Source organism: Oncorhynchus mykiss, chromosome 27, assembly GCF_013265735.2.
Source record: "Oncorhynchus mykiss isolate Arlee chromosome 27, USDA_OmykA_1.1, whole genome shotgun sequence".
Classification (NCBI taxonomy): Eukaryota; Metazoa; Chordata; class Actinopteri; order Salmoniformes; family Salmonidae; genus Oncorhynchus; species Oncorhynchus mykiss.
The window spans coordinates 20,560,539-20,588,375 of NC_048591.1; the positions used below are offsets into that span (position 1 = coordinate 20,560,539).

The window sequence follows — 27,837 nt, forward strand, 5'->3', positions numbered from 1 at the left end:
AGGCACAATATACACCCTCCATGGTCGAAGGTAATGCACTGTATAGGGGATAGGGTGCCATTTGGGACACATATCCTGCAGCCCACCATGTAGGACACTGTGGAAACACCACTGTGTATCTGAGACAGCCACGAAGGAGAAGGGCGGGGATGAAACATGCTCTGCCTGCCTGCTACTGTGGCTTAGGTCTGGATGCATCCATGTCCACATGGGCTCAGTGAGAGAAGCGGCATATGCCGGACTCCTCCATGTTGTTGGCTTGAAGAGGCCAAATTGCTCAATGCAAGTCCTTCCTGGACAGGGTGTCAACCAAGCTTTAGACTTTGTCCCAAATGGCACCCTATTCCCTGGAGTCCTGCTTGCTGGAAAACTATGTGTGCGCCCCTGTGTGCGCCTTGGTCAAAAGTAGTGCACTATATAGGGAACCGGGTATAATTTGGGGCGCACACATAGTTTTCGAACGAGTGAGACCCGTCTAAACCCTGCCTACTCACAGATGAAGACTGACCACCTGCTTTAGTTTGAGGCTCCTCCAGTCTGTTCTCCCTCTCAGTGAGAAATCAGAGAGATTGCGTGCCAGGGGAGAATGTGTCCAAGAGTAGGAGTCCTTATGTTTGGATGTAGATTAGAAGGAAAGGGGAAATTAAAATACAAGAAGAGCACAGTTGTCATGCTCCATACATAAAGAATAATAGAGAAGCCAAACATGAAAATAAAGGAGGGAAATGAGGAGGGAGATGAGAGGAGGATTATTATTATTATTTTTTTACCTTTATTTAACTAGGCAAGTCAGTTTAGAACACATTCTTTTTACGACAGCCTACCAAAAGGCAGAAGGCATCCTGCGGGGATGGGGTGTCACGCTCGTCGTTGTAAGAATGGTCGGACCAAGATGCAGCGTGGGGTAGGTTAATCATATTTATTAATGATAAGCAGCAACAAAACAAGAAAGAGAAAACCAGCCTTGTAGGGATCAACAGCAACAATACAAAAACAAGATCCCACACAAAACAGGTGGAAAAAGGCTGCCTAAATATGATCCCCAATCAGAGACAACGATAGACAGCTGCCTCTGATTGGGAACCATACCAGGCCAACATAGAAATGCAAAAACTAGAGTACCCATCCTAGTCACACCTTGACCTAACCAAAATAGAGAATAAAAAGGATCTCTAAGGTCAGGGCGTGACATGGGGGCTGGGATTAAATAAAATATAAATATAGGACAAAACACACATCATGACGAGACAACACAACACTACATAAAGAGAGACCTAAGACAACACAGCAAGGCAGCAACACATGATAACACAGCATGGTAGCAACACAACATAACAACATGGTAGCAACACAACATGGTAGTAGCACAAAACATGGTACAAACATTATTGGGCACAGACAACAGCACAAAGGGCAAGAAGGTAGAGACAACAATACATCACACGAAGCAGCCACAACTGTCAGTAAGAATGTCCATGACTGAGTCTGTGAATGAAGAGATTGAGATAAAACTGTTCCGTTTTAGGGCCATATGAAATCATTTTTTCCCCCTCCAAATTCTGTTTTATTTATCCCAAATTCCGTTTTTTCCATTTCCATTTTTCTGAATTCTGTGTTTTACGATTTATGCTAATTTTATCATCAATCTATCTAATAATAATGTGAATGAATAAAACGTCAACAATTTAATAAGATATAACAGTACATTTTTAATGATGCAACACAAAATTGCAATATTTTTTTATCAAGGAAAATAATTAAATTTAGTGTTTCATTATGAATGAAAAGAGTAATGCAAGAATCTAGGCAACAATGCAGCAACCTTCTCCTCCATTTCCAGCTGGCTGAGGATGTTTGTGACTGCCTGGGATGATGACTTTTCTGCCAACAAAAACTCTGTACAGATGAACATGCTCTACATGGTACTTCACTGCCTCAAACCAGCTATTCCATCTGGAGCTCACTGCTTCAGGAGGAGCCTTGACCTGCACAAACTCCTTCACAATGAGGAAGCTCACCTATTTTCTGACAGGCTTCTTGAAGAAGACAGATCTCATCCATGTCACAAGTGATGCAACTTCAGAGAAATATTTGTAGCGCTGCCAGGTCTCACCCACCAGATTGATAACATGGCAGAGACAGGTTACATGGACACTGTTGGGCAACACTCCTTTCAGAACCTCCTTGTATGCCTTCAGGCAGTAGGAGGCATTATCTGTGACCACTGCCCAGGCATCATTCAGGATCAGATTGTTGCTGTGGAGGGAGGTTAGTGCCTTGAAAAAGTATTCATCCCCCTTGGCGGTTTTCCTATTTTGTTGCATTACAACCTTTAATTTAAATGGATTTGATTTGGATTTCATGTAATGGATATACACAAAATAGTGAAGTGGTGAAGTGAAATTTAAAAAAGAACTTGTTTAAAAAAATTCTAAATGGAAAAGTTCTGTGTATTCACCCCCTAAATAAGATCTGGTGCAACCAATTACCTTCAGAAGTCACATAATTAGTTAAATAAAGTCCACCTGTGTGCAATCTAAGTGTCACATGATCTGCCACATGATCTCAGTATATATATACACCTGTTCTGAAAGGCCCCAGAGTCTGCAACACCACTAAGCAAGAGGCACCACCAAGCAAGCGGCACCATGAAGACCAAGGAGCTCTCCAAACAGGTCAGGGACAAAGTTGTGGAGAAGTACAGATCAGGGTTGGGTTATAAAAAATATCTGAAACCTTGAACATCCCACGGAGTACCGTTAAATCCATTATTAAAACATGGAAAGAATACAATAAACCTGCCAAGAGAGGGCCTGGTCCAGGCAATGAGGGCATTAATCAGAGAGGCAACAAAGAGACCAAAGATAACCCTGAAGGAGCTACAAAGCTCCACAGCAGAGATTGGATTATCTGTCCATAGAACCACTTTAAGCCATACACTCCACAGAGCTGGGTTTTACGGAAGAGTGTCCAGAAAAAAGCCATTGCTAAAAGAAAAAAATAAGCAAACATTTGGTGTTCGCCAAAAGGCATGTGGGAGACTCCCCGAACATATGGAAGAAGGTCCTCTGGTCAGATGAAACTAAAATCGAGCTTTTTGGCCATCAAGGAAAATGCTATGTCGGGCGCAAACCCAACACCTCTCATCACCTCCAAAAACACCATCGCCACTGTGAAACATGGTTGTGGCAGCATCATGCTGTGGGGATGTTTTTCATCGGCAGGGACTGGTAAACTGGTCACAATTGAAGGAATGATGGATGGCGCTAAATACAGGGAAATTCTTGGGAGAAACCTGTTTCAGTCTTCCAGAGATATGAGATTGGGACCGGAGGTTCACCTTCCAGCAGGACAACCCTAAGCATACTGCTATAGCAACACTCGAGTGGTTTAAGGGGAAACATTTAAACTTTAATGATGTTTTAACCTAAAATAATATTGTGACAAAATAAGTGTTATTTAAATTAAGTGTAAGCACAATATAGATACTGCGATAGTTAGCTAGATGGAGAGGCAGACGGCTGCTGACATTATGCATCGCTATATTTCACCACGATAGCTTGTGGTTTGGAATATCACAATTTGCAGGTGGACAATTAACATTGCAGAATGTAAATGTAGTCTATTGCAACGGTATATTAATAGACTGTCAAGTTAAGTTAACTCACCAATGACAATGTTCGAACGCTGCAATCCCTTGCATCTGTTGTTTCGTCAACAACCACCGTAAACCTCTTCCCACGGATCTTCAGTAGAACGGCAGTCATATGTTGGTCGAACACACGGGGCAGGTGAGTTTGACGGAGGCTGCTCTCATTTTCTGGTAACTCCCCTCCCTGTTTGCAATGCTTCACTAGAAACGGCCATAGCTTTCTTAGCTTTTCTAAGGGGATGTCACACTCTGCCTGAATAAATTATCGCATTGAATCTGCTGATGCGCTTGCACTAGTAATTGTCGTTTGAAAAGGCATGCTCTGGCTAACAGGCTGACCACATCGCTTGCGTCGCATGCGTTGCAAAATAAATGTAGAAATCTATGTTATTCAATTATTGCACCCACACTGCTCGCACGTTTCATCTTCTCACATGACTTCCCAGAGAGAGGGGGGGGATAACTCATCTCACATACACACATATACACGCACACACACACACACACTGGTCTGACCCTCTTAAATCTCCTTTTTCTCTTGACTTTCTACCAGAGCATCTCACTCCTTTACAGAGCCTTTGCTATTTGTCCAGACACTTTACTTATTTAATTCATTTAATTCTTATTTAATTAATATGCTCTTTCAAAACAACAGTGTTACAGAGTTGCAAAATAAATGTAGAATATATATATATTATATATTATTCAATTATTGCACCCACACTACTCCTGCGCGCCAACGAGCGTCTGCGTTGCCAAGTCAGTTCTATTTCTGCCGCAGATCGCGCTGCAAGTCCTGCCTCTCCCATCTCCTCATTGGTTTATAGAAGCAGGTGCCATCTCCTCATTGGTTATACCCACGTGGGTGACTGAAAGACAAATGAGGTCAGTGGCGGTAATGCACCTAATTTATGAAAGTTGCCAATCGCAATATAAAATCAAGAGAAGAAAAGGCCTGGAAGGAGGAGAGATGAATCGAAATGATTCGGTTTACCGTTTTATGTTTGGATTAATTGGTGGAGTAAAGGACCTTGTGCATTTCAGGTAAAATAACCAACTCAATGTTTATATCCCAGGACAAATTAGCTAGCCACAGCAAGCTAGCTAGCTAAAATTGCCATAAATGTTCAATGCTTTTCGACCTGTCCTCAGATGAATATAATTGGTTCAGAGTTTGTTTTGATAATTTAACCTGCGTGTCGTGATCACTTTTGGTGTGGGTTGTCAAAATAAATATATGCACAATGGCGCACGCGTAGCGTAGCTGGTTTGGTTCCGTGTAACACAGTGCTTTTCCCTGTTCTTCACATGGGCTTCAGACTTTAAAAGGCTGTCACATGTATTTTTACAGGTCCAATCAATAGTATGTTGACAGAATTTGCAAAACAGCTTATCGCCTGACTCATAATAGTCCATTGGGTATTGCTCTGCTCTGAATTTAGGGGTTAGGGTCGAATTTTTTAGTTTTTTTGACGAATTGGCGCCTCTTCGACATGTTTCTCAAAGTGACAGCCAAGTTGTGAGGTGACGTAAGGTTCCTACGCATGATCGACCAACCCCCTCCCCCCCAAAACACCCCAATCGAAAACTGAATTATTTCTCTAGGCCTACTCGTCTGTAATTTTACAATTATGAAATCATTTAAATTACTACAATAATCAGCCAAATTATGGAAAATTCTGCAATATACCAAGTTTTACAGTTGATTCCATTTTTATTACCAAATTCCGTGATTTCGTTCGCATTATCCTAATCTAGGAAATCATAGGGCCCTACAGTTTGAGTGTTTGTTGCAGCTCGTTCCAGTCGCTAGCTGCAGCGAACTGAAAAGAGGAGCGACCCATGGATGTGTGTGCTTTGGGGATCTATAACAGAATGTGACTGGCAGAGCAGGTGTTATATGTGGAGGATGTGGGCTGCAGTAGATATCTCAGACAGGGGGAAGTGAGGCCTAAGAAAGTTTTATAAATAAGCATCAACCAGTGGGTCTTGCGACAGGTATACAGAGATGACCAGTTTACAGAGGAGTATAGAGTGCAGTGAAGTGTCCTATAAGGATCATTGGTGGCAAATCTGATGGCCGAATGGTGAAGAACATCTAGCCGCTCGAGTGCACCCTTACCTGCCAATCTATAAATTATGTCTCTGTAATCTAGCATGGGTAGGATGGTGATCTGAATCAGGGTTAGTTTGGCAGCTGGGGTGAAAGAGGAGCGATTACGATAGAGGAAACCAAGTCTAGATTTAACCTTAGCCTGCAGCTTTCATATGTGCTGAGAGGTGGAGGAGGGAGACGAGAGGAGAGGGAGCGGGGATGGGGAAGCTGCTGGCTGTGTGTTCTACAAGCAGTGCTCGCTTGCATCAGAACAGCCTGGTATTGTTGTGAGGACAAATTGAGAAAAACAATGTTTATAGAGCTTTTTGGGGGGGGGGGTGTCCTCTGTCTGTTTTGCAAGTCAGTCATTAATTAATGTGTATTCAATTAAAGTAAATATCATTAGTCATCTCTTGATGAGTGAACGGAAACAACATGCAGCTCTTACAGCAGAGCATGGAGCACACATCCCCTTTTACGGGGAGCGTCTGTTACTGTATCTGTGTGTTACTCATCGTGTCCAACCCTGAAAAATTACCTTTGACAACAAATAAGAGAAACAAAAAAGGGCAAATTGCTGCACACTGTGCTCCCATTGACAAGTAGGCATATCGTTGCATATTAGTGCACACTGTGTTCCTAAAAACAAACAGGGTGAAACACTCACTCTCTGATGATATCACAGATATCTAATGTTGCCAAAACCACAACAATTTTAACCTTTGGTGCCAATACTGTGTGTTTATGTTACTCTTTTCTCCTCTGGTGTCTGGAATGGTTGCAAATGGAGACAGGCCCTGTTTTATCTCATGGTGGGCCTGAAGGGTTTAACCAAGGCCGTACTTTCTCACCTTGTATCCAGACATGAACGTCCTGACCGCGTGGACCGATGTCATTGGACACCTCACACCTGTACAGTCCAGAGTCATTTCTCTCCAGAGGACGAGTGAAAGTAAAAGTGTTGTTCACTATATCCACACCGTCAGGCATTGGCCCATCCAACCTGTTAAGAAAGGAGATCATATATAAACACAGGGATACACAAACATTGCTGAATATTACTAGCCAGCAATGATCACAGTAGTGGTACCTCCGAAATGACACCATATTCTCATTATAGTGCACTACTATGTGCCCTGGTCAAAAGTAGCAAACTACATAGGGAATGGGGTGCTATTTGTGACGCGGGCAGTGTATGGCATGTTGTGGGGTGTAGTGGGTGGGTAAGCTGCTAGCTAGAGGACCCTGACCTGGTCCAGGAGAAGTGGTGGGCAGGTGGGTTGGCTTTGGCTCCACAGTCCAGCTTCACATTGTCCTGACCAACAAACCAGTTCTGGTCATATCCTACCACCGTCACCTCAGGAGCAACTGGAAAAGAAGCACAATCTTATTATAATTATTATTTGTTACTTAGCTACTTTGTAATAAAGTAGACTAGGGTACATACCATGTAGGCCTATTGTATAAGATACACTATGATCAGGATCCATTAATAACACAACTGACCAAGAATATTTGTTCTACACAAAACAAGAGATTCATAAAAAATAATAATAAAGCATTGTACACAATGGCCAATGTGCTCCCTTGTAGTACAGCGATGACAAATTAGCTTTCGCCCCAGGGGGGAAAAGCAAGCAATATAAGAACAAAAAAAACTGATAATCAAAATGAAAAAGCAGAGGCAAAGGATTCTACAGCACAGGGGTTGAGAGAGAGAGAGAGAGAGAAAGAGAGAGGAGATGTAGGGCTACATCAGACAGGTCAGAGTGAGGAGATGTAGGGGTAATAATCAATCCACTCTCTCCAGCAGCTCACCACCAGAAACAAACAGAACAGAGAGAAAGAAGCCTACCAGAGGTATTACAGATGCCACTGACTGTACTGTAATACATGTAGTAAACAATGACTTTGGTATCCAATTTCCCCCTTTTGACTTTTGAAGAGTGAGCAGGCAGAATGTATTACAGTACAAAGCCGGGCAGGGAACAAGACGTTATGAATGCGTCATGTTGACCTTTGCACTTTGTTTGTGGAGAAATTGTGCTTCTTTTGCACTTAAAATCCCCTGCCTCTGCATTTGACATGATTTATTGAGTTCCAAAGCCTTTCTCTTCCTGTATTAACCTCGCCTTTCTGCATCTCCCTCCTTCTGCACCCACCTCCCACCACCTCTCCTCCCCCTGCTGCTGCTGCTGAGGCTTGATCAATATTTCATAAAACACCTTCATTAACCTGCACTCACATAGTCCAAACAGATACTATACACTATTCATCAGTTCAGGTTGCCAAGGAAGCATGCATCAATGATTATAAAATTAAGATTACTCTTTAATGGCCCTTTTATGAGGAAACGAGGGAAGATGGGGAGTCGGTCTGGTCTCTGAGCATACTGCACTGTAAAACAGGCTATCGACATATACAGATTATAGATCAGATACAGACAGCAGCCCTTCACTGACACATGTGGCAGTTGTCTAAATCTTTATGTAGTCAGAGAGCGCATGCTGAAATATGAGCAGCAGCTGTATCTGAGACAAGACAAACCATCTACCATAAAGCCCACCTATCAGCACAGCAACCCCTCTCAAACAGAACACAAAGATAGCGAGCTACCCCTCTCCTTGTCATAGTGGCACACAGCTCTATATACAGTGCATTCAGAAAGAATTCAGACCCCTTGACTTTTTCCACATTTTGATACGTTACAGCCTTGTTGTAAAAATGTTTTTTTTTTTTTAAACCCTCATCGACACACAATACCCCATAATGACAAGGGAAAAACACGTTCAGACATTTTTGTAAATGTATATAAAAAAATAATGAAATAACACATTTACTTAAGCACCTTTGGCGGCGATTACAGACTCGAGTCTTCTTGGGTATGACGCTACAAGCTTGGCACACCTGTATTTGGGGAGTTTCTCCCATTCTTCTCTGCAGATCCTCTCAAGAGTGTCGCTGCACAGTTATTTTCAGGTCTCTCCAGAGATGTGAGATCGGGTTCAAGTCCGGGCTCTGGCTGGGCCACTCAAGGACATTCAGAGGCTTTTCCCGAAGCCACTCCTGCATTGTCTTGGCTGTGTGCTTAGGTTTGCTGTCCTGTTGGAAGGTGAACCTTCGCCACAGTCTGAGGTCCTGGAGCAGGTTTTCATCAAAGATCTCTCTGTACTTTACTCTGTTAATCTTTTCCTCAATCCTGACCAATCTCCCAGTCCCTGCCACTGAAAAACATCCCTACAGCATGATGCTGCCACCACCATCCTTCACATTAGGGATGGTGCCAGGTTTCCTCCAGACGTGATGCTTGGTATTCAGGCCAAAGAGTTCAATCCTGGTTTCAACAGACCAGAGAATCTTGTTTCTCATGGTCTGAGTCCTTTAGGCGCCTTTTGGCAAACTGCAAGCTGGCTGTCATGTTCCTCCATAGAGGAGCTCTGGCGATCTGTCAGAGTGACCATCGGGTTCTTGGTCACATCCCTGACCAAGGCCCTTCTCCCCCCGATTGCTCAGTTTGGCCGGGCAGCCAGCTCTAAGAAGAGTCTTGGTGGTTCCAAACTTCATCCATTTAAGAATGATGGAGGCCACTGTGTTCTTTGGGACCTTCAACGCTGCAGAAATGTTTTGGTATACTACCCCAGATCTGTGCCTCGACACAATCTTGTCTCAGATCTACAGACAATTCCTTCGACCTCATGGCTTGGTTTTTGCTCTGACATGCACTATGAACTGTGGGACCTTATATAGACAGGTGTGTGCCTTTCCAAATCATGTCCAGTCAATTGAACTTACCACAGGTGAACTCCAATTAAGTTGTAGAAACATATCAAGGGTGATCAACGGAAACAAGATGCACCTGAGCTCACTTTCGAGTCTCATTGCAAAGGGTCTGATAATACTTATGTAAATAAGGTGTTTTTGATTTTTAATACATTTGCTAAAATTTCTAAAAACATGTTTTCACTTTGTCATTATGGGGTATTGTGTGTAGATTGATGAGGATTTTTTTTAAAATCAATTTTAGAATAAGGCTGTAACGGTAACAAAATGTGGAAAAAGGCAAGGGGTCTGAATACTTTCCGAATGCACTGTACTAATCATGTAAAAGATGATCTAATTGTTCCATTTCAATGACCCTACTGCTCTGCTGCCCTGTCCGCCTGGTCCCCCCAAACACCGTCATTGTAAATACACATTTGTTCTCAACTGACTTGCCTAGTTAAATAAAGGTTAAATGAAAGAAATGTAAAACACTCACACTGCACATTGAGCACGTATGGTATCCTGAACTCAGTCTGCAGGGCCGGGTGGCGCACCACGCAGGTGAGCGTGTGGCCCTGGGAGTGTCTCCGTGGCTCCAACACGTAGCGCACCTGGGTGGTGGAGGCGACATGTTGTTAGACGTGTAAATATTTAAGCTTGTTTAAAGAGTGTTTGTGTGAGCTTTGCATGCCTGCTTCATGATCTATATACAGTACCAGTCAAAAGTTTGGACACACTTACTCATTCAAGGGTTTTTCTTTATTTTCACTATTTTCTACATTGTAGAATAATAGTGAAGACATCAAAACTATGAAATAATACATATGGAATCATGTAGTAACCAAAAAAGTGTTAAACAAATCAAAATATATTTTAGATTCTTCAAAGTAGCCACCCTGTCACCAGGGAAGCACCATCACACCTCCTCCTCCATGTTCCATGGAGGGAATCACACAAGGGGAGATCATCCGTTCACCTACTCTGCGTCTCAGAAAGACATGGCGATTGGGACCAAAAATCAAAAATTTGGACTCCTCAGACCAATGGACAGATTTCCACTGGTCTAATGTCCATTGTTTGTGTTTCTTGGCCCAAGCATGTCTCCTCTTCATATTAGTGGTTTCTTTGTAGCAATTTGACCATGAAGGCCTGACTTATGCAGTCTCCTCTGAACAGTTGATGTTGAGATGTGTATTTTACTTGAACTCTGTGAAGCATTTATTTTGATTTCTGAGGCTGGTAACTCATGAACTTATCCTCTGCAGCAGAGGTAACTCTGGATCTTCCTTTCCTGTGGCGGTCCTCATGAGAGCCAATTTCATCATAGAGCTTGATGGTTTTTGCGACGGCACTTGAAACTTTTAAAGTTCTTGAAATGTTCCGCATTGACTGACCTTCATGTCTTAACCCTTGTGTTGTCTTAAGGGTCTTAAGAGAAAACCCCTTAAATGATAATTTTTCAACTTAAAAGTTGATGATGTTTCCTAGAGTGTTCATTTTTTTTGTCCAGGTGGAACAAGAGAATAATGATTTAGAAGAGGAGGAGGTCTCTAAAGAAGAAGATGGGGAAGAATACAACCCAGAGCACGATGCATCATCTTCAGAAGAAGAAAAATCCCCCAAGCTGAAAGAGAGACATTTTTGTCAAAGAACAGCAAAATAACATGGTCCTTGTCACCATATTACAACCAGGGCAGGATGGCGGCACAACATGTCATAAGAATGACCCCAAGGCCCACAAAACATGCAGTTGCCCATGCCCAGGACATCGCCTCACCATTCTACATGTTCATCACACCAGCCATTGAAAAATTCATCCTGGAGACAACTGGAAAAGGATGGATGAGATTGACCTGTGTGCCTACATAGGGCTGCTAATCTTGGCGGGTGTGCATAGGTCCCGAGGCTACATGTAGTCTCTGGGATGCAGAGAGTGGAAGGGCAATTTTCCATTCCACGATGCCACTGAAAGTCTACCACACTTTCTCAAGAATGCTATGATTTGATACCCGTGAGTCAAGACCTGCAAGACATGTGAGAGACAAACTGGTGGCCATAAGAGAGGTCTGGGAGAAGTGGGTGGAGCATCTGCCATACCTCTACAACCCTGGGCCTGAAGTAACAGTGGATGAGCAACTGGTTCCATTCAGAGGTAAAACATTTTTTCAGATCGGCTATGTAAGTGATTTTCACTGTTAATTGTATTATGTATTGCTGTAATATCATTTATTTATGTGATTGTTTTCTGTGACACTGACACAAATTACTGATAGTAATCTCTTTTGTCAAAAGGTCGCTGTCCTTTCCGGCAGTATATGCCCAGAAAGCCAGCAAAGTATGGCATCAAGATATGGGTGGCATGTGATGCACAATCCAGCTACCCTTGGAAGATGCAAGTCTACACAGGGAAGCTGACCAGTGGAGGCCCGGAGAAGAACCAGGGGATGCGGGTTGTGCTTGATGTGACAGATGAACTGAGGGGGCACAATGTCACGTGTAACAATTTCTTCACCTCTTATGAGCTCAGCCAGCAGCTCCTGAAGGGGAAGATCACCATGGTTGGCACAGTTAGAAAGAACAATCCTGAGCTCCCCCCTGCACTCCTCGCAACAAGGGGGAGAGAGGCCTTCTCATCAAAGATTGCCTTCAACCCCACCACCACTCTAGTTTCTTACCTCCCAATGTGGTCCTCCTGAGCACACTGCACAAAACGGCTGAGATCAGTGATCGTGAGGACAGGAAGCCAGCCATCATCCTGGACCACAACCACAACAAAGGAGGCGTGGACAACCTGGACAAGGTGATTGGAACTTACAGCTGCAGGAGGATGACTGCCCGCTGGCCCCTGGTCATCTTCCATAACATCATTGATGTGTAAATACCTTCGTGATATTGAACAAGATTAACCCTACCTGGATGCCTGATAAGCGGAACAAGAGGAGGGTGTTCCTGGAGCAGCTGGGAAAGTCACTTGAAACCCCACACATTCAAAGGGAGCGCCTCCCCCGCACAGCAGCCTCTGCAACACTTGTGAAAGCTGTTCAGGGGGCTGACTCTTGTCCTGATCCACCTGAGGCTGCAGCTGGGGCAGGCACGAGGAGGAGATGCCAATTCTTCCCCCCCAAAGAATGACTGTGTCATGACATTGCCCTCTTTGGGTACAGCACACCCCATCCCCCTCTCCCTGTCTCCTACACCCAGGCTGCTGTGGTCAGAGAGAGGTCGTAAATTCCTGGAGGAGATGATATCTCCTCATGGCCACAGTATAGAGACAGAGTGAATTTTCAAAGAGAACAAAGGAATTTCTTCCACGTCACAGAACTTGAGGTCCGAACAACATTTGTGTTCTGGAGAAGGTATAAAATATCGGTGAAGAATCCAGCTACGAACTGGTCCGTTTGGTACAATTTTGTGACACTCATGGGAGACAATACGGCCACATTACCATAACGCTGTTTATATAATAGCCTCAGATATGAGGTTTACATCTAATTGTTGTATAAGATGAATGAGTGAAGATGATACTGTTTGTAAAATTGTGTAATGTGATTTTGGACTGTTAAATGAAGGAAACTCCAATTCCCTTTTGAGTTTAACTAAATCAGAGGACCGCCCATGAGCCCAGTTCGGACCTGGCGTCATGAGACAGCCCTTTTCTGCTCTCCCGAATAAATCCCCGACTTTGAGAATTTCTCAACAGACCATGTTTCCCTCAATTACGAGAGGACAAAGGTTGCAGACCAGCTTACCTCGATAACGAGAGGGCCAATGTTTGAGTAGATGGATGAATCTTTTAACCATACCACGTGGTTAAACTCTTAGATTATCGATACCGACAGAATAAGATCAAGTCTTTGATATTAATTACTAGTCTGCAGCTAGGAATTCGGTATCATTGAACGCGAAGACCAACAACCACCGAAACATCTATCCATAACGACATGAATGACTGTCACTCTGAACTATCCATTCTAACCACGACAGAGAGGGCGGACAAACTCTCCAACAGAAACAAACTTTTCAACATAATTTCTTGTAACCATATTTACTTTGTTTGTTTGTGTGTGCACTTCTGTGATTGTTTAGTTAGTTAATAAATAAATGATTTAAGACAATTGATGTATGGATGACTCAGAGTGAAGACTGGGTTCGTGCAGATAACCAACAATTTACAACATTTGGAATGAGACTAACATGAGGTAAAGAAGAATTAATTAATCAGAAGACTATTGATCAGATATGAAAATATCTGAAAAGTTATATTAGGAAAATTATAACTTTGTAATCTGAATATTTTCCTTGGTGCCCCAACTTCCAAGTCAATTACAGTTACATGATTAATCAGTTTAATCGCGTAATAATAATTACAGAGTCATTTGATAAAGATTCATCTTCAGTTTAATGATGCCAAAGACACGATAACTGTAAAACAAATACTATGTCCTGCACATGTGAGAAATACACCTGCAAAGTCCATGCACACACACTTGCATACTGTCCTACATGTGCTAATTAGAGTTTATTGATTTATGTTCTTCACGTTTTTGTTTTGTATCTATTATCTTATTTTATTCTTATTTATTGTTGTTGTTTATACACCTTGTGGGTGGGGGTATGGTTCAAAGAATGGGAGAAGACTAGTATTTTGTAGTTGAATGCCTCATCGTACAGTATATAAGAATATATCACTATGTTGACAAAAAAAGTCCAAGACTGTTATTATTTCCCTTCAATAAAATGCATTCAAAACTACTTTCTGCACATTTCTGCTACTTTCTTAGGCTATACAAGTGCTATCTCTTGCTAAAAAAAGTGTGTTTACACCTACGCAGTACCTTTAGCAATAATAATAATAGCCTCTACTTTAGTAAAGAAAACATGTGACAGGTGTGTTGTAATAAAAACGAGTGGTGTCCACTGATTAAATGCAATCTTTCTGCATTGTGAAGAGGGAAAACCCAGATATTCACAAAGTTTGTGATGAATGACAGGTTGTTTCTTCATGCAAAATAGATTTGGGGTTTAAAATTCAATTAAGCTGTTTTTCTTCGATTGTAGGGGAGTATACAGAATGTTAATACTATACAATGTTAAAGTAATGATAGACTGTTGTTTCTCTTTGCTTATTTGAGCAGTTCTTGCCATAATATGGACTTGGTCTTTTACCAAATAGGGCTATCTTCTGTATACCACCCCTACCTTGTCAAAAGTAGGGCTGCTGCGGTGACCGTATTACCGCCACACCGGCAGTCACAAGTCATGAAGGCAGTCAAATTCCACATGACCGTTTAGTCATGGTAATTAGGCTTCTCCAAGCTCTGATGCTGCTGCTGCTGGTCTTTAGTAGTCTACCAAACTTACTAACTGCCTGGTACTCAGCACTCTTTTGTCCTTCGAATTACTCTGACATCAAATGTATTTGAAAATCTAATCAAACCCTTTCATGAGAGCACATGAACTCATGTTGCTTAACATTTCTTTAGGCTATGCAATTGCAGGAGATGGCCGCTATTAAAAAGAGGAGGATTCCCTCAGCTTTCTATAGGCTAGGCCTACTATATTTACTTCTCAACTTTACTAATATTAAGCACTAATATTAAGCACATTGCTTATATTTACAACAGGATAGATGAACATGCATAGATGAATATTAACAATTTACCTTACAGACTACCTGTCTGGCATGAAAATAAACCAAGGGGAAAAGCGTCCTCCATTCACTATTTAGTGCATAAATGACATTTATTTTTTCCTGGGTGCCCCTGTTTTGGTACAGGTGCATAATAATGGTCCATTCTAAATCAAAACAAATGTCACACATATATTATTTAGTATATGTAAAGACAATAATAAATCAAGAATAGTCTGATATTAATATTAGCCTATCACTTGTGAATGATATATTATCACTTGTGAATGATGCCCAGCATAAGAAACAATGCCTTTTTTTTGTGACTTGTTCGAATGGTAGTCGCACACCTCATGTAGCCTAGCCCATAGGCCTATACGTTTTAATAAGGTTTGTATCACAACTAAAGTGGCCAAATAACTTCTTAAAATTAAGCACATTAATCCGCTTTACAACTGGCATATATCCAGCGCGTGAGTTTCAAATTTGGGTAAGATCATTTTCACAATAAAGATTGCATAATGCATAATTGCATTTGCGGTCACTTTGATAATGGTGTTTTCCGCTAATGAAACATTTGCGCTTATAGCCTTCTATAATGTGCGCATTGCTGAGCTTATAATGTGAAGAAATAGCCTAATAGTTTATCAACATTTTAAGCTAAACATTCTGATCTGTTGCGTCAGCCACACTGCATAAAAAAGTTTTGGGGATGCTATTCATTTGGGATCTATCACATCCCACTGTCCCAGACTATGTATGGAATATTTATTTCTCGCACAGAATAGAATAGGTCGACTTTTGTATTATGGGGGAGAGTAGACTGACATAGGCTAGAGCTTTAGCTGTTCGTTACCTACTCATCTTGTGGACACTTCTTCCAATATCTTCAATATGCACCTCGAATTGGATAAGGAAGCAAGCAGATGCATCCTACCCATGTGAGAGACGCAAACTCGGTCTCAACCTTTAAGTATTTACTGAAGACTCATCTCTTCAGTGGGTCATATGATTGAGTGTAGTCTGGCCCAGGAGTGTGAAGGTGAACGGAAAGGCTCTGGAGCAACGAACCGCCCTTGCTGTCTCTGCCTGGCTGGTTCCCCTCTTTCCACTGGGATTCTCTGCCTCTAACCCTATTACAGGGGCTGAGTCACTGGCTTACTGGTGCTCTTTCATGCCGTCCCTAGGAGGGGTGCGTCACTTGAGTGGGTTGAGTCACTGATGTGATCTTCCTGTCTGGGTTGGCGCCCCCCCTTGGGTTGTGCCGTGGCGGAGATCTTTGTGGGCTATATTCGGCCTTGTCTCAGGATGGTAAGTTGGTGGTTGAAGATATCCCTCTAGTGGTGTGGGGGCTGTGCTTTGGCAAAGTGGGTGGGGTTATATCCTTCCTGTTTGGCCCTGTCCGGGGGTGTCCTCGGATGGGGCCACAGTGTCTCCTGACCCCTCCTGTCTCAGCCTCCAGTATTTATGCTGCAGTAGTTTGTGTCGGGGGGCTAGGGTCAGTTTGTTATATCTGGAGTACTTCTCCTGTCCTGTCCGGTGTCCTGTGTGAATTTAAGTATGCTCTCTCTAATTCTCTCTTTCTTTCTCTCTCTCGGGGGACCTGAGCCCTAGGACCATGCCTCAGGACTACCAGACATGATGACTCCTTGCTGTCCCCAGTCCACCTGGCCGTGCTGCTGCTCCAGTTTCAACTGTTCTGCCTGTGATTATTATTATTTGACAATGCTGGTCATTTATGAACATTTGAACATCTTGGCCATGTTCTGTTAAAATCTCCACCCGGCACAGCCAGAAGAGTACTGGCCACCCCACATAGCCTGGTTCCTCCCTAGGTTCCTTCCTAGGTTTTGGCCTTTCTAGGGAGTTTTTCCTAGCCACCGTGCTTCTACACCTGCATTGCTTGCTGTTTGGGGTTTTAGGCTGGGTTTCTGTACAGCACTTTGAGATATCAGCTGATGTTCGAAGGGCTATATAAATACATTTGATTTGATATGTCTGTCTTCACTTGTAGCCTGTGAGAAACACCCGATCAAGTGACGGAGAGCTGTGTGAGTGATAGACGCTTTGGAATGCGCAGAACACTCAGGGAGAAAGGCACAACGCAGCAATCCGGGCCGCAAAAGGCATGAATTATTTTAGGGTGCATTACGGCAACAAAGGGGATGCTGACGTGAAATTCGAGGCATTATCAAGTGTTTGTCAAATTATGAATGAGAAACTATTGGAGTGTGTACAGCCTGCGCAAAAAAACAAAGTAGAGCTCATGCCTTTCAAGCAACGTTTTTCAAATCACCATTGGTCTCATCATGCAGCTTTACAATGTATAAAAAATCTACACATATAGCCCAACCTTCGTAGAATAACTAAAGTTACATGAATAACTCTAAATTAAGCATATAGGAGTACCTTTGTTAACGGCTTAACACAGAATAGCCGCACGAGCACACTCCCTCAAATCACAATTGTATTCTTCATACTATAAAATAATGGCACGGAATTATAAGCAAATCTTGTCTGCTAAATGAACTAGTGTAGCCCACAGCCATTTGGCATAGCCACATCAGGACCTAACATAAGGACAACTCAGAGTATGCTATTCTTTTCTTCTGAAATAGACTACATTTTCTTCATATCATGCTTCTTTAGACCTGTCTAACATAAATAATGGATTTATTGTGAAGGTGTATGCTATACTACATGGATTTATTAGACTTTTAAAAATGGCTTGTAGGCGTGGAAGCCAGGAGAAGCTAAATGTGTTTATGTTAATTACCGCTCAATTACCGTGAGGCCGACAGTTATTTGCTTGACAATCACCGACTGAGAATTTCGCGACCGTCACAGCCCTAGTCACAACACAACTGATTGGCTCAAACGCATTAAGTAACTTTTCACAAGGCACACCTGTTAATTGAAATGTATTCCAGATGACTACCTTGTGAATCTGGTTGAGAGAATGCCAAGAGTGTGCAAAGCTGTCATCAAGGCAAAGGGTTGCTACTTTGAATAATCTTAACACTTTTTTGATTACTAAGTGATTCCATAAGTGTTATTTCATAGTTATGATGTCTTCACTATTATTCTACAATGTAGCAAAAACTCTGGAAAGAGTAGGTTTGTCCAAACCTTTGACTGGTACTGTACATACACCCCATGAGGAGGTTGATTGTGTGTGAGACCATGCCTTTGTCCCAAATGGCACCCTATTCCCTTTATATTTTGCACTACTTTTGACTAGGGCAAAACTGACAAAAACTGGCCTTCGTCAAAAGTAGTGCACTATGTAGGGAATAAGTTGACGTTTGAAACACGGTACTGTGGTGTAATGTCAAAGCAGTAGCTCTGTTCTGTTTGTACCTGCGTGGTGGAGGTGCCGTTGGGCTCATCCTGCGTCTGGACCTCAGAGCGGCCAAACAGCTCAGTCTCCCAGGACACCTCGGCTGCAGGCCGGCCGCGCTCTGCTATGCAGGTGGCCGCCACTGATTCATTACCACCATCCACCAGGGCCGTAGATCCGGCGGAGACGTAGACCTTGGGCTCCACTAGGAGAGAGAGAGATAAGATTATAAAACTATAATTTTCCCAATGAGGCAATTCACTTAGCGGCATAGAAAATATACTGTACATACAGACAAAAAACATTGAGAGAGAGAGAAAGAGAGAGAGAGATGGAGTGGGAGAGAGAGGAAAAGGGGCTCTCGGAGAGATGACAAAACAGAATAGATTACAAAATGAGTATTGATATTTTGTATATGGAAGATGAATAAATAATGTGCATCATAAAACAGGGACAGGGATATGGACAGAGAGGAGGAAGTGGCCATGGGACACTCATACACTCTGCTGCCAGACACAGTAGATTGATTTCCTGCATTTCACAGATATCTATTAAAAATTGATGAGCCAAGCAATCTGATACTATAGGAGCACTTTGAAGGGAACTCAACTCTTTTTATTGTTATTTTGCTGGAGATGGAGACGTCTGTGAGACATGTTTCTGTGTATATGAAAGGAAAATTACTGTGCAGCATCGACCAAGACATTTATATTAGAGTGACTTTTGGAGCATCTCCATGAAGCTGTTTGAATTATATTCCCTTCCTCCTAAACCAAAACAATGGATTTTGTGTTGTAAATGCTGTACTTTCAAACTGCTCCTACTACTCATGGCTTGCTAATACGGTTCATAATGACTTAGAAAAACAGTTGTTGTCAGACATAATACTCCGTGCTGTTGTGTGTGTCTGTGTTTCATTGTGTGGTGTCCAGTCCTGAACTGGGGAGTTGGGTTGCTGTTAATGTGTGCTGCTATTCAGTGCTTTAGAGCTAGGGTTATGTTACACCGGCTTCCTGTGAGGATGCTGAGTTACTGTGGGTTGAGACATCAGTCGTGACACAGATTTCTCTCAATAGAGAAGCATAAACAGATCCATGTGAACGGACAGTGACCGCTGTAACATAACACTCTACCTGTTTCACAGACTCTCACTGTTCTAGTGCACCGACAGACGTAATACTAAAGATAAAAATAAGTCATATTTATCCCGAGAGTCCAAGGAAATACCGCAAAGAAATAGCGCAAAAATCAGAAGTGCCCATTTAAAGGGTTTAAAACCAAGATATGGTCACTATGCCAAGGTTCTCCTCAAATAAGAGCAAATGAAACTGATATTTAGTAACTATCTTTGATCAGCAATGACATTGTTGTGAATTGCAAAACAGGCGGTCCATAAATTCAGAGCGTTATCATGTTCCTCAATTAATTCAGCGCATTTCACAGAGCACACCCAGAGTATAGCGTTGTTGAATCATACAAACTTTGTGACAGTAGTCAAAAAAAGTTAAATGACCAAAGTTGCTAAACCTGCTAGATAACCTCCTTTTAACGAATGACGGAATATCTCCTATATTTGGCAAAATCTAGTTGATGATTATACAGATAGCAGAAGACTTTCGGGAACGCTTGCGAAGCCGACCAAGCGGAGGGTTTGGGGAGAAGTAAATGAGAAGAAGAATAACGGGGAGATGAATAACGGGGAGATGAAGAGTGGAATATTTTCAATATCAAGGTACATATCTTAACAGGGACCAACTCTTGTTCTAAAATATCGATATCTACTCTCATATCGTTTGTTGATAACACATTCTCTACCGAAGCGCTCACTTGGCTAGCAAGTACGAGACTGCGGAGAGAAGAGGGGGAAACATTATAGCGGTATTTTGACATGCATAGGAGAAAGAAGTGCTTTGATAATGCAACCTACAGAATAAAGTTATGAATTTTCATGCGAGACAGGAGTCCGGATTTCTCCGTAGGATTGGGACTGGATAGGAAAATAGCCTAGGCTCTAGGACAGGAGAAGATAGAAATTTCCCTCATGCCTCTGAATTGTTAACAGGCTTCATGTCTGTGACAGAGATGCCTATGTAGTGAATTGTGCCTAGGCCTACTAAATTTGTGACTGTCTGAAGAGTCACAATGACTGCTCAAAGAGACACAAATTATTTTATAGGATATACTGTAGGCGTTTCCTATAGGGTTTATTAACTGCGTTCGCGTCTGCAGTCCAGCAATGCCAATTATGCTTGTGCTTTGAATTTATGGCAACTTTGTGTGAAGTAAATACGCTAGGCTAAAGGCTTTCATGAGTCAACCTGTTTGGATAATGTGCAGTTCCATTTTTTTGCTAATCTGATGCTGTGCATGTTGTGTATTTTGTGGAATTTCATTAGCACAATTCCACAGGTTCAGGAGAGGGAGAGAGGCTAGAAAGCACTACTCCACTTCACAAATTGGCTCTAGTGTTAAGATCTATGATTCAAGGAGCTGTCAGGCTGCCTTTCTTTTCCATCATTACTCATCTGAATCTCTTGCCTGGCTACCCAGATTCCTTGCTCCGGCCAACCGCTACGCCACACCCAATGATGTTAGTTTGTTCTCTGCAAGGAGTCTGGATCTGAGTACCTCCCCGACCTTTCACCGAACGCAAACACGTTTGGGACAGTCTGATTGGTCCAGAAACCAATGGGTTGGGCCAGAGCCAGAACACACGTGGGTAAAGCAGTGGTTTGAAAATTTGGCATTGGCTTTGATACTCCGATTGGTTAGAGACAACTTTATTTTGTACAACGCCCCTCCTGCCCCTTGTCAACACAAACAACTTAAATGACGGTAGTCTCAGACTAAAGTTTGTAGAGAATGACAGAGCAGCAGAAACATTTAGTGTCAGTTGTCAGGCTACTGAATCTCCCCTACCCTGCTCTCTCTCTTTGCCATGTCCATTTCTCCTTCCCCCTCTCTTTCTCTCTGTCCATGGTCTCCTCTCCTTGCAGAGGGCACGGCACTAACAGCTGCTGGACTTCATTTCACAGTGACAGTGTGGCATGTGGGGCACACATACAGATCCTCCAGACAAGGCCATCGCCCCCAGACATCTGCCGTACCCCTCCTCACAGTGGAACGACACCCCAGAGACTCCCTCTTCTAAAAATATACCTGTTTCCTATGCACAGGCATCATGCAGCCATCTCAATCAACCTGCTCACATTGTGCCCCACACCCTCATCTAATTAACACTCCCCCCTCCCCACCCCACTGACTGACCGACCACAGTAGCTCTGTTGTGTTATGGCACCCATAGCACCCTATAGCCTATAGCCCACCCCCTTATCCCCTTCCCGCCAGTGTAACCAAATCAGGGGTACGTGCTAATTTGGAGAGGCTGTCAGGAGGGGGTGGTTTAGATCTATCTTGTTGAGTGCAGAGGGTAATGATTTTCCGTCAGACAGGCAGAGAGTGGGCATTAGGAGCCGTGTTGGCCCTGTCTCACCCACGCACTGCCCAGTTCCGCTATGCTCCCATGAACGCGTAGGGCTGGGCGGTATACCTTATTTTACGATATACTGGCGTCACGACTTCGGCCGAAGTTGATGCCTCTCCTCGTTCGGGTGGTGTTCGGCGGTCGACGTCACCGGTCTTCTAGCCATCGCCGATCCATTTGTCATTTTTCCATTTGTTTTGTCTCGTTTTTCCACACACCTGGTTTTAATTTCCCAATTACTGGTCATGTATTTAACCCTCTGTTTCCCCCATGTCTTTGTGTGTGATTGTTATTTTGTTCAGGTCGGAATGTTCCGGCTGGTTTGTACCGGGTGCTGTTTATCACCCATGTTTTTGTGGTAACCGTTCTTTTAGCACTTTGTAAATGGTTTACTTTGTGCTGTCGAGTAAAGTGCGCTGTTTCACTCATCTCTGCTCTCCTGCGCCTGACTTTCTACACCAGTTACACCTACCAGCCTGACAACTGGTATTGATGCACGATCCAGTTTGGGTTTTTACTTTACCTTCTATAACGGTATTTGAATGTTTTGGTTTGTTAAATGTGATACAGTGTATAACATAGATTTTTATAGTTTACTTTGCTTCTTGAGTCATCTCTCTCCACTCTCTCTCCATGCCGCTTTCCACACAGACCTAGCCCCGCCCCGTCACTCAAGGAGCGCATTTGTTGTTCCTGGAACACGAGACAGATACTTGCATTCAGTCTGAATGGTCAATGCAGCACATGCAACAAAGTTGAAGAAAACAATGCAGTTTTCACTTTGCTTCTTAATATAAATCCACTAGCATTATATAATTACACTATTAGTTTGTGTTTCTTACATATGAAAACAGCTAGATTGTATTTTCTACGCAAGTTGGGCCGAAATCCTGTTAGCCACTAATGCTAATCGCTAGTTAGTTGTTTAGCTAGCTAATAAATGTAATGAGTCAGAGCAAACATAAGTAGTGATACAGGCTGATAATACCAGTGATGGTGTAGACCTAAATCAGCTTGTTGTTTGTGCAGCAAATGGTCCACCAACACAGTGTGGTAAAGAAGGCTCCTTCTTCACCACCTGCTAACCATGTGTAACCATGTGTATGTGACCAATAACATTTGATTTGATTTTATAAATCAAAGAGGAATACGCAAAGCATGAATATTGTAATGAAACAGCAGGGAGCAGGTCTCGAACCCTCAACCTTCATTCTATTTTCATGATTTCAACAGTTCACTGAAAATTAAGGACTAGCTTGTTTGCCCATATCGTGGAGCCCTACATGGAAGTGTGGAAATTATGTCAAATTAGTGCAGGAAATGCAGAAATGAAATGAAAATGCTGCAAATTATTTTTGGTTGAACTGAATAGTAAAGGCTGACAAAGCCAGCCAACCAGGACTACAGTTCAACTGTAAGGCCAGTGGTCAAACCATGCAGTATCTCCACAGTTTTGACATTTCAATCAGTACACTTAAAAATAATTACAATTATCACCAATCTCTGCATTTATGGGGCTCATTGGATGATCAAGTAAATCATAGAGAATGGATATTTTGATTATCTAATGAAACAACTTCTAACAATAAAACATACAAATTTAATTTGACCCTCAACAATTGAACAAGTCTTGCCATGTCACTGCACTGCTGCGAGGTTATGTTCTTTTTAGTTTTTATGACTCAGCTGAAAAGAGAAGATGTTATTGCTCCACATCAAATGCATGTCATGGACAGTAAAACATGGCTATCAGTGAGTCATACAGAGAGATCTGTGCCTGAGTAGAAGACCGCTTATGGTTTGATGATACAATAACTCAGAAAGTTAAAGTGGGACTGGGCCAGACTGTGGAGTTTGCCGCAATGTCAGGCCTAGTATCATCACTTGACATCTTCATTAATGCAGCTTTTTTAAGTGTTGTCTTGTTTTCTCTTTTAAGTCTTAGCAGAAACTCAGTCTCCTAGAAAAATGCATAATGTTTCTCACTTCCTTGTCAGCAATACCAATCCCAAACAAAAGGTCATTCTAATTCTCAGAGTTTCGGTGGTGGTGTATTATTCCTTTGCCATTGTTTACAAAGCTCCTCCTACCATTAAAATGTAACCCTTTGCCTTTTGTAAGGTTAGAAGGAAGGGGGTGGGAGAGAGAGACAGAACGAGAAAGAGAGAATGGGGGGTGGGGGGGGTTTCATTACCTGAATGTACACTGCACTCCTCTTATAAGATTCAAATCTGTCCCAGACTATTACATTCTTACAACCGTTGTTGAAAGGGAAGCTATGAGCTTTTTGTTTTTATATCAGTGATTATTCTCAGAAGAGGAGTGTATCCACTCACAGTGGTAAGAAATAAAACACCCCCAATAAACAACAACACAGAGTAAAGGAAGGCAGGTGGAAGCCAAGGTTACGTCCCAAATGACACTATTCCCCATGGCCCCTGGTCAAAAGCAGTGCACTAGAGAAGACCATGCCATTTGGGAGACAGAAAGACTAAAGGTAAATGTGGGCTAATGGAAGGCTGTGGAGGCCCAGACACTGAGTCGAGGCAGGCAGCATCCTGTCACAGCAGCACTTAATGTAGCCCTCATTAGTCATCAGAGCCTGCCTGAGGCCGAGTGTCAAATGGCACCCTATTCCCTATATTGTGCACTACTTTCACCAGTCAAAAGTAGTGCACTACATAGGGCATAGGGTGCTATTTGGGACTCAGACTCAGGAGAGATACACATGAAGCCTGGCTGGCTGCAGCTTTCATCACCGTCCACAATCCAATCAACCATTATAGGGGTGGAAACACATGCTGGCCGCACAACAATCCTTAAAGTTCACTCTCAGTAAGGTGCTACTTTATAATGTGTCCATACGAGTTGGAACCTTTACGTGTGGATTTGTTTATATTAAGTCAGTAAATCTATGTGGCATTTGGCTCCTACAGTAATAAGGCTAGCTGTATGAATATTTATCAAGTCTGAACTGACCTCCTATAATTCATGGGGACAATGAGAACATTTTCTGAGAAAGGAAATCCAGGTAAAATGGAGCTGGTGCTATATGCTTCTACAGTACAAAAAGTAACTGTTTCTTTATGGCGGACGCCGAGTGTCTGTATCCCAAATGACAGCCTATTCCCCATTTAGAGCACTGCTTTTGACTAGGGCCCATTGGTGTAGCATCCAAAATGGCACCCTATTTCATCTATAGTGCACTACTTTTGACTAGAGCCCAATGCAGGTCCTGGTCAATAGTAGTGCACTATAAAGGGAATAAGGTCAATTGACCAGGTCTGAAGCAGTCTAAGAGTTCCACATACCTAGTATATTGACGGTGGTGGATGCCTGCGTGTTGCCCAGTGGGAACGTCGCCACTTTACACGTGTAAGACCCGCTGTCCTGAAATCCCACGCCTTCCAGGACGATTGTGGCATCGTGCACGGAGGGGTTCAGGAAGGACAGGCGTCTGGTGTAGTCTGGGGAGATGGAGATGCCAAACTGGGGGTTGAAGACGGCCAGGGTGATAGTGCCTGAGGGCAGGCGACGCTCCCAGGAGCTCTGGGTGAGGCTGAGGTTGGTGCCCACCTCCACCCTGCAGCCCAGAGTAATGTTCTTCCCCAGCACAGCACTCACCCTCTCTGGGACCAGCACCTCGTTACTGCACACACCTATAGACAGGGAGAAGGGGAGAGACACAGTTACTTAGATATAGACATAGTTACAGGAGAGATCCATGTTGAGAACAGTCATAAAAATAAAAACTGTAATCAGGACTGAACCTCAGTCAAAAAGGAGAACAACAAGGGCTTCTTTTCAACTTTTATTCAACTTTTTTTTTTATTCCTCTTTCATGCTTTTATTCAGAAACGACAGCCCCTTCCAAACCATAGAAACCAAACTGCCTTGACGAGGTAGACCTACATTATGAAACCTACTATATCACGTCACTTCCCTCTCATGTTACTCTTCCCATGGGAATGGGCTGACCGGACTTCTTTCTGGAACAACTAGTCATGCCGTGTGTTTGTGATATTAAGGTGGTATTTCAACAGTGTAACAACGGATGGGCTTTTAGCTTTATGATGGGGTTTATCAGGGAAATGTGTCTGAGTCTGGAACCCCTCAATGTGTGTTCACTCCTAATGAGCAACACACTCCGCAACACACAGCAACAGACATTCAGCCTCCCTTTTCACCACAGGACGTCCTCACTGTCACTGCTGCTAATTGTTAGAGCACCTTGCCATATAAAGTCAAAGCATTATAAAGGGAAAAAAACTTTCTGGAAGGAGATGAAATAAAAAGCAATTTGATGTTTTTTTTTTTTACTGTTTTTAAAAGGCCCTTTCATGTCTATGCATGTTGGGAGTTATTTTCAGCTTGCTGTAACATGTAAAATGTTGGTTTTTCATGGGGGCTGGCTAGTCCAGATGCTGTGATTGAGTAAAGGCGCAGAAAGCCAATGGGGAGAGAGAATGAGCAGTGAGCACATTATTATGGCAGGCTGTATCACAACTGGCCGAGATTGGGAGTCCCATAGAGTGGTGCACAATTGGCCCAGCGTCGTCCGGGTTTGGCCGGTGTAGGTCGTCATTGTTAATAAGAATTTGTTCTGAACTGACTTGCCTAGTTAAATAAAGGTTAAATACATATTTATTTTTTAAAACAGTGGGAATCAGCTGCTTCAATGGACGGAAAAGAGGCAATGAAGCCTAACAAGATTCAGCAGTATTGTGTTCCTCTACTTTTTGTTTTCCTTTGCTTGGAAAGTAGAAGCTGCATGATACAAGCCTAGTAAGCTAATTTGATTTATAGTAGATAGGAAGCTAGTCTGTCTAGGGGTTGTACTTATACATCAAGCTGCCTCCCGCTACAGAAACAGGAGATACCGGTAGGCGTCTCCTGCCCTATGGACTATTCTGGCTTGGACGAGGCTTATACAGTAGGCCTACTTCCTACTAGATAGGCCTAACACCTCGTGCTGGATGTTTGCAATAACTAGCTAGTCTAACCATTTAAGAAATTGAGCAATACATGCCTACTGTAACATTTAGAAGCACCACAGGCAGCAAACTCTGAATGAATCACTAGCCTACAACTTGAGAGAAATTAATTTGAACTTGAAATACATCTTAAATTACAGGTTAGTCCAATCCCTAGAATCATGGGCAAAATATATTCCAACCAAGAAAGACCAGAGTCAAATGTCTCTAAACATAATAACACAAATGAGTAATTGATACCCACATACTTTATACGTTTAAACATTAAGTTCAAATGAACTTTTACAACCCTGTCGTCTATATTGAATTGTTGGGGGCACACCTCGTTGTAAATCTTGCACTAGCCTTCATGAATGCCATTCAAAACATTCAGTGTAAGGTCTGAGTTTTCTTAACGCAATTTAAAGTTATATTTGGGAGATCTAAATTTCCACCTACCAATGTGTGTGGAGTAAGCTAATAAAAGCGGCCTACTGGCTGGTGCTTGAATATGAGAGGGAAACCACAGCTACGCTATCCTGGCTAAGAGGGAATATAGGCTCTCCCTGCTCCCTTGCCTCCCCTGTAATTTCAGGGATCACATGTATACGTGTGCGCACACACACACACCCCCATACTAGGGCTGTCCCAGACAAAAACAAATCTTGGTCTAATTTTAAAATGTTTATTTTTTCATGTATAGACACATCCTATGTGTTTTAATCAAATCAATGAAATGCACCGAGATTGTCTGATGCTTTAAGCAAACTGTTTGATGAAATAATTAAGACACACAAATGACTAGAGGGACTCAGAACGCAATTGATTTGAATGTGCCGGGCCCGACTCAGACCTACCTGCGCTGTGATGGATCTCAAACGTTCTTTTTCTCATAAATCTAC

The 27,837-nt window shown here is 42.7% G+C and overlaps 1 protein-coding gene across 3 annotated transcripts in view; it reads right to left on the bottom strand.

Annotated features, from left to right (window-relative positions):
- The window catches only part of si:ch211-149e23.4, a 105,722-nt gene that overhangs the window by 39,766 nt on the left and 38,119 nt on the right, over nt 1-27,837 (bottom strand). For all 3 annotated transcript variants that reach the window (XM_021587951.2, XM_021587950.2, XM_021587952.2), the window contains exons 2-6: nt 25,274-25,621; nt 18,499-18,683; nt 10,006-10,120; nt 6,998-7,115; nt 6,599-6,750 (exon numbers count right to left, since the gene is read on the bottom strand). In XM_021587951.2, the coding sequence (XP_021443626.2) occupies nt 6,599-6,750; nt 6,998-7,115; nt 10,006-10,120; nt 18,499-18,683; nt 25,274-25,621 (918 nt within the window). The remainder of the gene's footprint in view (nt 1-6,598; nt 6,751-6,997; nt 7,116-10,005; nt 10,121-18,498; nt 18,684-25,273; nt 25,622-27,837) is intronic.